Raw genomic sequence first — 9,440 nt, forward strand, 5'->3', positions numbered from 1 at the left:
ATCTACCACCTGTGGTGGTTTGGTCATTTTCTTATTTTCTCTGACACAATCTCATGTTTGATTTACACACGGGGAGTATTTCAGGCAAATACCTGACCACATAAAAATGAAATGCTCTGAGTTTCAAATATGTCTCAAGGTGCAAATACTGTTGGTGCCACATTTGCACTTTCCATTGTGGGGTGGTACCGAGTGGTGGATAAGGAAGCAATAAAAAAAATAAATCCAGGAAGTACAGGTGATTGTTACAGGTGCAGGAGAAGGCAGAAGAGCTGCTGATGTGAGAGGAGGTGAGTGAAGGGCTGGCCCTGGGGGTCAAAGAGCTGCTCTTTACAAAGTCAGAAGGTGCTGCCCACCCAGCTGACAAAGCAGGGGAGTGAGAGGGAACTGCAAGCATTCCTCCTCACTCACCTGCTTCCTCGTTGTGGGCACCTATGGTGCCAGGGTCCAGCACTGCTGCCCCGGATAGCAGAGGAGCAAAGGCAGGTCTGCTCCTTGCCAAAATCAGTGCTTGCCCAAGCAGGTGAGTAGATGACGTGGCCAAGAGCAGCTGCCTGCTGCCTTTCTTTGATCTTTCAACTCACCTACCTTCTCCTTAGAGGCAGCCTGGCCACTGGGAAGGAAACAGGAATCAGCCTTATTGTGGGCTCATCTATGTGCTCACTGTGTGTGTGCGGGCAGGGTAATGTTGGAAGCGGGCCATTGGACCCAATCCTTACTGTTGCATCGCTGGGGGGAGGGGAGCAGGGCAAGTGCCTGCAAGCGACTGTGTCCGCTTGCTCGCCTGCCCTTGTGCCACCAGACGGAAAAGGCAGGCGGCCCGACCAAACAACCGGTGCAGTGCTCCTAACCGCCAGGCCATCTCCCGAAGAGCATGAGTAGGCAAGTAATGAGAGGTGAACTTGCCTGGGCTCCAGGCTCTCTGGTTGCTGGCGTAGAGCGTTGGATTGGGCCCAATCCACTGCCTAGAGGCCGCCAGCAACATCTGCGACTATCAGATGCACAAGCCGGCCTCTCAGCCGCGGCGCTGCCCAGAGGCGGGCGGCGGGAAGAGGAGCGAATAAGCGCGGAGCTTATGAGGCTTATAGAGACATAGGAAATTGCCTTATGGTCAGTCAGCCCATTCTTCTGCATATACTAACTGGCAGCGGCTCTCCAGGCAGGGGACTCTCCCAGCTCTACCCGGAGATGCTGTTGAGGATTGAACCTGGGACCTTCTGCAAAGCAGGCAGCTGCTCTCCCACTCAGTAAGGGGCCGGCTCTGTCCAAACACCTTCCTTTGTTCGTTTGGCATGGAAGGAAGGCGTAGCGCTGTCCTGAGAGAGCTACCCAGATGACTGAGGTGGGGCAGACTTAGGCAGGCGATTGGCGACGGGGTGGCAAGACGCTCTCTGGGTGACCCACGGTTGAGACTGGGTCGGCGGGCGGGGAGGGGTCGCGTCAAGGACACGTTGGTCCACAAAACCTAGACGTGGCATTGGCCAGGATTGTAAGGGCCGTCAACAGCTACAGCGCTCGGCTCCTTTAAGTCGCCGACAGGCCCCTAGGAGTCCGCGTCGTCTGCGCAGGCCCAGCACAGGAACTGGTGGGCTAAAGCAAAGAGGAAGTGAGCGAACCGACTTCCCTTTCCCGGCTCCCATAGCATAGCATTCCCTCTTCCTAGCAAGGTCGAAGCGCGGCGCGGCCCTGGGTTTCTTCATCACCCTCCGGCCAAACACGTGTTTTGGAAGCTCGTCCCACTAATTGCAATGGGTCTTCCCCCCAAGCAAAGGAAGCTTAAGAGTACAGCTTTCCTCTTCTCGCTGCTGGCGCTGCCAGATCCCTAAACAAATGGCATAGCGGTTTGCAACCACCCGCAATCTCTGCACAGAGATATTATTTTTTACTGTATATCACTGAGCCGCGCTACGCTGGCCCTAGCTGGCTGCCTGGCCATCGGAGCGTGAATGTTCGTAGGCAGCTTCTTGCTTCTCTTTTGAGTTCCACCTCCCCTTTGTGCCATGAACAGGGTCCAGCTGAAGCGATCTGCGATCCTCAAGATGGCCCTCAGCGGCTCCTCGGACCCGTTGCTACAGCAGCAGCATCCGGAAAATGAGGACAGCGGCGGCAAGCAGCCCCCGTTCCTGTTTAGGGCCCTTCGAATCGCCACGGTGGTCTCTCTTTACTGGTTCGTTTCCATCACCATGGTCTTCCTCAACAAGTACCTGCTGGGCAGCCCTTCGTTGCACTTCGAAGCCCCGCTCTTTGTCACCTTCTACCAGTGTCTTGTCACCGTCCTCATCTGCAAGATCATGAGCCTCTTAGCCTCTTGTTGCCCGGCAGGCTACCTGGACTTCCCCTCTTTCCGCATGGACCTCAAGGTGTCTCGCAGTGTCCTGCCTCTCTCTGTGGTCTTCATTGGTATGATCACCTTCAACAACCTGTGCCTCAAGTTTGTCGATGTGGCCTTCTACAACGTGGGACGCTCCCTCACCACTGTCTTCAATGTGCTGCTCTCTTACGTGCTCCTAAAGCAAACCACTTCTCTGTACGCCCTTTTGGCCTGTGGAGTAATCATAGGTGAGTAGAGTCAGATGCAGGGTGAAAGGAACCGTATATGTGGCAGAGACGCTATGTGCTTTTGGTTGACACAGCCTGGTAGACTAGAATTCACAAATAATGGTGTCTGTTGCATCCTGAGCCTATGCACATTCATTTAGAATTAAGTCCCACTGAATTTTGTAGGGCAAGAGTTCCCAAACTGTGGTCCGTGGACCACCAGCAGGACATGAGCTTCATTCTGGTGGTCCACAGCATGTCTGTCGATTTGTGGTTGAAGATGGGAGATGGTACATCCATCACAGTAAATATTCATATTGATTCTAGTTGTATTTTCTTATATTTTGTTTTATTGTGTTACCATTGTATAGCATACAATAAAATACATAAGAAACAATAAGAATACTGTTAAAAAATATACAGCTTCTACCACAGTGCATTACAATTGCTACAGCAGCCAGAAAAAGAATGAAATGGTCCATCAAGCCCACCAGCAATTTTCAAGTGCACTGTGGGGAAAGACGTTTGGGACCAGCTGCCATATGGTTTTGTTCCAAGAAAGTATGCCTAGGATTGCAGCCTTCAAGTAGGGATGAACAGAAGATCCTTACATGATTTACAGTAGGGTTGTTTATCAATAGCAACTGAGCCCAGCCTAGGAAGCTTTGTGCTGAGGCAAAGGACAAAATAGTGTCCCCACCAACCTGCATATTTGATTGGTAGCTGAATCTCATTTCAACAGTGGCAATGGGATAACATCCTCCACCACTCCTGAGGGCAGCAGGCTAATTTAGGGGATGCAGAGCAGGCCATGTGGCACACGTAGTTGTCTTCCAGCAGAGGGAAATGGCTAGGGCCTCAGAAAGAACAGCTGGAATGGCCGGCACTACTCCTTACCCCCAGTATCTGCTGCCTGAGACAGCTGTCCCACTTTGCCTAATAACAGAGCTGGCCCTGATAGCAACAATAGAAAGGTTATTCCCTTAAATTAGGCTGCTAGAATCCCTAATTTGTACCTTTTTATAATGTTATAGTCTTCTATAATGAAGAGAAATCAATGTGTTTGACACCTTTAAGACTAACTTTTTAGAAGCTTTTTAAAATAAGCTTTCATAAGTGACAATCTACTTTGTCAGAAGCTATCTCGGAACTGGGGAAAAGAAAGCACAAAAGTCAGTCGAAAGCTGACCAAAAGGAAACATTCTAAAGCTCTTAAAGGGACAGTAATAATTTATATAGAATTTTTATAGTGTACAAAGAAGCCATAGTCTCTATTAAGACTGTCACTTTTCTAAATGAACTCCTGTTCAGTTATCTCTCATTCCATTAATCCACAGAATTGGACCTTCCTAAGAACAGTAACTCTGAGGTCTGCAGTGATCATTTATTGGTCCCTTAGTGCTCTTGTTATTTATCTGATTTGTAACTATTCAGTCTTTACCTAAAGGATAGGCCCTTTTGTCCAGTGTAAACTGCCAATGGACAATGTTACTGACATATGAAATTAAGTATATCACAGGTATAAGTGCCAACAGTACCATTGGTTTCACACACAGTAGTACTTACAATGATTAGAGGACATAGGGCAGTATTCAGCTAACGTGTCCCATCAGCACAAAGATTACCATTACCACAATGGGAGTTGTCCCCTCTCCTCCTCTTATGCACACCTCGTGCCCTCCCCAAATTTGTCCTGGAGAATTGGGGGACCCTAGAACAGATTTAGGGGGTGCACAGAGGGAGGAGAGTGGGGGGTAGTCCCATTGTGCTAGTAGTAATCCTTGCATTGTTGGGACACCTACTTAGCGCTAAGTTGAATACAGCCCATAGTAGACATTTAGGTCTGATGCTCGCCTTGTGCCTTATCAATTAGGAGAGAGATATTTCTCTAACATGAACTAGTAAGCAGTAGTTTCAGATCAGCCTCGTGTTGCTTCTTTGAGGTCTAGATCACTCTCAAGAACAGATTGTAGTTCCCATATGATGTATTGTAACATCATCAGCTCTGATATGTACTAGATTCTGTTTATGCAGGTCATCCCAGTGTATGGCTCATAGGGTGCAGTAGATAACTGGCTTCCATACCTGAGCCACTGTGGGGGTTTTCTGCATTTGGCTCTCTCTCCCCCCCCCCCCGAGTTTTCACCTGGCTCCAGTTGGTGGACCTCAGAATTTTAGTAAAAAAAAAAAAAAGTAAGTACTCTGCCCGCTCCTGCCATAGGATGCCTATTCAAAATTGCATGTGCAGATTAATTACTCTAATAATTCTTTCTCCACTGGGGTGGCTAAAGGGTGTTAAAAGGGGTATCTTTCCCTTCCTTGCAATGCATTCTTCTAATCTTCATTGGTGACTATATATTTATGCACGTAGAAGACACTACACCTTTTTATGCAGGCATTACAAAACAAAGCAAAAATGAAATGTTCCCAGTAAGAAGGAAAAATTGAGCAATAGTTAGTCTTTTGAATTTTCTTCTTATGAAGGGAAAGAATGCCTGGGATGAAATTGATTAATAAAAAGCATGTGAGGGTTTCCTGTGGATGTTAGACAGAAAATTGTAGTGACTAGAAGAATACTTAAAGGATACTATTGCTTTTGTACCAGTAGAGCAGTAGTTGAGCAGCTGAGAAGAGAGGGAAAGCTTTTTGTTTGGGGGGAAAAGACTACCATCACTTTCCTTTAACAGAAAAACAAGCAGCTTACAGTTCATACTGAAGCGCAATCCAGGGGCTTGCACATAAACTTTCATTTGAAAAAAAGTTTTAAGTCCTTATCTTTATGCAGAAAAGTTTAAAACGTGTGGGTGCCATCTTTGGAAAGAAATTGAGAAGAAGCTGATTGAGTTGCTAATCCTGAGGTTGGTCTCTTGCTTTTCCTGTCTGGCCAGTATGTCCTCTGTCTCCTTTGCCTTGCAGGTGGCTTCTGGCTCGGTATAGACCAGGAAGAAGCTGAAGGCACGTTGTCATGGGCTGGCATAGTTTTCGGGATCCTGGCCAGCCTCTGCGTCTCGCTCAATGCTATTTACACTAAAAAAGTGCTGCCTGCCGTGGATAGCAGCATCTGGCGCCTGACATACTATAACAATATCAATGCCTGTGCCTTGTTCTTGCCCCTCATGTTGCTCTTTGGCGAGTTCCATACACTCTATCACTTTGACAAATTGGGGAGCCTCACCTTCTGGGGCATGATGACCCTGAGTGGGGTGTTTGGCTTCGCTATTGGCTATGTGACAGGACTTCAGATCAAATTTACCAGCCCTCTCACACATAATGTCTCTGGGACTGCAAAAGCATGTGCTCAGACAGTGCTAGCTGTCTGCTACTTTGAAGAAACCAAGAGCTTCTTGTGGTGGACTAGTAACATGATGGTTCTAGGTGGCTCCTTTGCCTACACATGGGTGAAAGGGCTGGAGATGAAGAAGGTGCAGGAGGAACCTTTTCCTAAAGCAAATGAGAAAAATGAGACTGGTGTCTAAGCTCCCCCCAGCCTGCACCACACTATGTGCACTTATAGCCTGCGTGCGTACATGCAGTGGAGCTTGACTGGGAAGAGAGCCAGGGCGTGGAGCCCACTAGGCAGGAAATGCAAGGATGTGGGAGAGGGAAGTTGGCAGGTGAGCCAAAGTCCCCTGCACATACAGAGTGTTCGGTAATCATGGTAAAGGGGAAAAGGGTTAAATTTTCACAAGCTGTTTCCAATGAAGAAGGTGTCATATGTTGGTGATGGGACTGGTGAGCTCAGATGATGGCCTTTTGGTCAATATGGCACTCCTGAAAATAGCTGCTGTCATTGGTAGCTGCTTTCTGCACCATGCTTTTCCCTGATAAAAGGACGGTATGGGTTCTGTTAAAAAGTCAATGAAAGAAGGCTTGGAAGAAATCAGACTAGAGGGATCCTGGCTCTGCTTGACCCAAGAGGAGTAGGCTGTCTGTGAAGGTGCATCTCTCATCCAATTTTGTCTTCCCACAAAACACACCTGGCAGTGTGGTGTGTTGGCTGAATGGGGAGGCTTATGCTGAGAACTAGTCTCTTGTTCAGGTAAGGACATCCAAGGTTGGTTATTAACCCCGTCTGCCCCCCTGGGGCAAATCTGTACCAAGAACTATGAGGGCAAAGGCCTTCCAATAGCAAGCATAAATAATCTGGAGACACTGAAATATAGTGAGGGTTGTGAAGCATTCCTGCCAATCCCCTTTGTCCAGCAAGTTAATTTCTAATGACAGGGTCCATGCCTCAGGGCTGCCTCACTAGAAAGGGAGTTTGATATGTGAAAGGGGGCACTGAAAGGGCTATGGCCTGGCTTCCTCTCCTTTACTGAGTGTGGGCTTCAGGAGCCCAAATAGCATTGGAATGTTTTAATGCCACTTGCTTTGTTGCCTTTTTCTCTTGATCTGTGGGCCTCCTCCCTGTCTCACTCCTGATTTTGTACTAGGAAATTAATCTTCCACCGTGGATCTTTGATTGTTAAACTTATTTAATAAAAGTGTGGATCCATATTTTTTGGAGTGGTTTGCTCTGCAGAAATGGTGGGAAGCCAAACAGAGGGCCCTGGTGCTTATTGGAGGATGTTATGGTGAACTGGATAAAGAGTGAGAGGAGGCCATGGATAGCTCCAAGCAGAGGATGTCGTGAAAACAAGAGCAGTTTTTAAGGCTTACTCATTTCTAGACTGCTTCTGCTAGCACATGTTCTGTTAAGGGTTGCCAGTGTGACACCTGCAGGCACCAGTTTCTTCTTTGGCACCCACAAAGAGTCTCAGTTAATACCTGGTCAAAAATCCACAATGCACAAGAAACTGTTTGCCGTTCTTGGTGAATTCCTGTTTGCCCTGGCTCAGCCTGTCCTATACTGAACATGACCCTTAAACATGCCAACATTTCTTTGGATGCCAGGATTGGACACACATCCTTCCATCTGTTTTGAACAGAAGAGAGATGCAAAGAGCTGCTCTCTGTGAGCAAGTGTGGTGGTAGCTGATGTAGGTCCATTTTCCCAGTTGATTGAGGAAGGGCACATGCCTGCATGTTTCTGTGGTCTTTTTTGTGTGTGTGTGCTCCTTTTGATGTGTTATGCTATGCCCCATGGCCCTGAAAGGCTGGCAACCCCTGGCATACTAGGTGTTTACTGCAAGCTGGAGGCAGTTTGGAGCACATGGAGATGCATCCTCCCAGACCAGTTTCATCTACATTAGGAGTGGGGAACCTGTGGCACTCCTAATGTTGCTGGGCTACAACTACTGTCTTGTCCATTAGTCATTCTGGCTGGGGCTGATGGGAATTGGAGTCCAACAGTATCTGGAGGACTGCAGGTTCTCCAGGCCTGATCTACATCAACAATATATAAGAACGGGTAGTTAGATGAACTGGGCAGCTAGTATGAGAGCTCTTGTCCTTTTGGCACTCTCTCTCCCAATAGCTGAAGAGGCTAAGTGTCCAGACTGATTTGTTTCTTCTGCATTAAAATTGCACAAGATTTTAATTCCTAATCTTTGCTATAATAAATACAAAAACAGTTACTTTGGGGGTTTCTTTGACTTGTAAAATTATGCAAACATATCCAGCAGTATTCTCCAGGATAAGTATTAAACACAGAAACGTGTGGAATGAGGCAGTAAATTAAATAGTTGTAGGATGTATGTAATTAGGACATTGGAAACCAAAGCCTAAAAGTCCCCATTTTCTCCAGTGTAATCCAACTGCACGCAGGCATTGAATGCAATTACAGTTAAAGAGCAGACAGTCAGATTTTAGTCATCTTGGTTCTGAGCCATATGTTGGTGAACCAGTGCCACACCTCTGCGTCAAGGCAAATTCACTGGTAGTGCAAGACTGGCACTTCTGGAAGAGTCACATGAGTCAGGCTCCCTAAAACCATGGCTTAAAAATCATGACATTCTGGACTTTTAATCCAATAACAGTTGGTATTCCAAACTCTTTTCTTGTAAATCTTAGAAACAAAATTCAAGACACCGATAATAAAGTGGCATAGCCTGGCCATAAATGGGCCAGCATAACTTGAGGCAGAGCATTTTCACACAAAAGGAATGAATGCAGATCAAAGCTTTGCTCAAACTGTGTCTTCATACTCTTCCCCTTCCCCCATTTAGGGCTATCAATAAGCATATAGTCAGGATTTATTTATCATTTACTTAAATAAAGGTGACTTAACACTTATATGTTGCCAGAACTCATTATAGGTCCCTATAATGAATGAAAGATGAGAATTGAAAATTTCATACAAGGAAATGACACCTTTCATATTTTGTATCAGTGGCACACCAAAAATGACCTCAACAATAACAGTTTTTCTACATTCTGCTGCTTCACCTTTCCTCTGTAGTACTCTGTATTTGTGCCACTTTTTAATGGAGCGCAACCACCAAGGGCTTAAGCTATGCATCACTCCATGACTGAGAATTCAAAGTGACATGTGTAGACAGATTTTAGAGGTGTGTTCCACAAGGCATATTTCCCTGGGGGAAACTGGTCAGCAGCTGGGCTATAGAACTGAATCAGCATACGGCCTAGCATGGGAGCAAGGGGTGGGGGGAACTTCCCTTCTGGGTAACCTCCCAAGGGTCAAATGGATGAGGCCAGAGGCAAAAGTGGATGAAGCAATGAATGTAAATTTCACCTTTTTACAGCAGGCTAGTTTCTACAAAAACATACACACCCCTCTGTCTTCCATCCAGACAAGCAAGAGGCATTAGGGTACATTCCAGCCAGGCAAAAACATTCAGCATGTGAAACATGAGGAGTATGGCCTGTGGGGAGTTCTGAGGGCCAGATAGCACTTTCAGTCCCAAAGACTGAGGTTCCCCAACCCTAGCATAGGAAGAACCCAGAATCCACTTAGCAGCCCCCATTGCAGAACAGATACTTCCTTCTATGCCCCTCTGCTG

The 9,440-nt window shown here is 46.8% G+C and overlaps 1 protein-coding gene across 5 annotated transcripts; it reads left to right on the top strand.

Moving 5' to 3' along the window:
- Nucleotides 1–271: 271 nt before the first annotated feature.
- On the top strand, nucleotides 272–8,054 carry SLC35C1 (solute carrier family 35 member C1). 5 transcript variants are annotated; one of them, XM_061610853.1, is made up of 3 exons: nucleotides 272–290; nucleotides 2,009–2,559; nucleotides 5,455–8,054. In XM_061610853.1, the coding sequence occupies exons 2-3, from the start codon at nucleotides 2,040–2,042 to the stop codon at nucleotides 6,012–6,014; spliced, it is 1,080 nt and encodes a 359-aa protein (XP_061466837.1). In that variant the 5' UTR covers nucleotides 272–290; nucleotides 2,009–2,039; the 3' UTR covers nucleotides 6,015–8,054. The 5 variants fall into 5 exon arrangements, with proteins under 5 accessions (XP_061466837.1, XP_061466834.1, XP_061466835.1 ...); XM_061610850.1 differs by lacking the exon at nucleotides 272–290 and adding an exon at nucleotides 417–523; XM_061610851.1 differs by lacking the exon at nucleotides 272–290 and adding an exon at nucleotides 727–882.
- Nucleotides 8,055–9,440: the final 1,386 nt, after the last annotated feature.

Source organism: Rhineura floridana, chromosome 2 (genome assembly GCF_030035675.1).
Source record: "Rhineura floridana isolate rRhiFlo1 chromosome 2, rRhiFlo1.hap2, whole genome shotgun sequence".
NCBI classification, from domain to species: domain Eukaryota; kingdom Metazoa; phylum Chordata; class Lepidosauria; order Squamata; family Rhineuridae; genus Rhineura; species Rhineura floridana.

What these genes read in the sequence shown, in the direction of transcription:
- SLC35C1 (XM_061610850.1), top strand. Translation starts at nt 435, where the DNA reads ATGGTGCCAGGGTCCAGCACTGCTGCCCCGGATAGCAGAGGAGCAAAG. An exon ending in ATCAGTGCTTGCCCAAGCAG is followed by an intron (nt 524 to 2,008) that starts GTGAGTAGATGA and finishes TGCCATGAACAG; the next exon opens with GGTCCAGCTGAAGCGATCTG. An exon ending in GGCCTGTGGAGTAATCATAG is followed by an intron (nt 2,560 to 5,454) that starts GTGAGTAGAGTC and finishes TTTGCCTTGCAG; the next exon opens with GTGGCTTCTGGCTCGGTATA.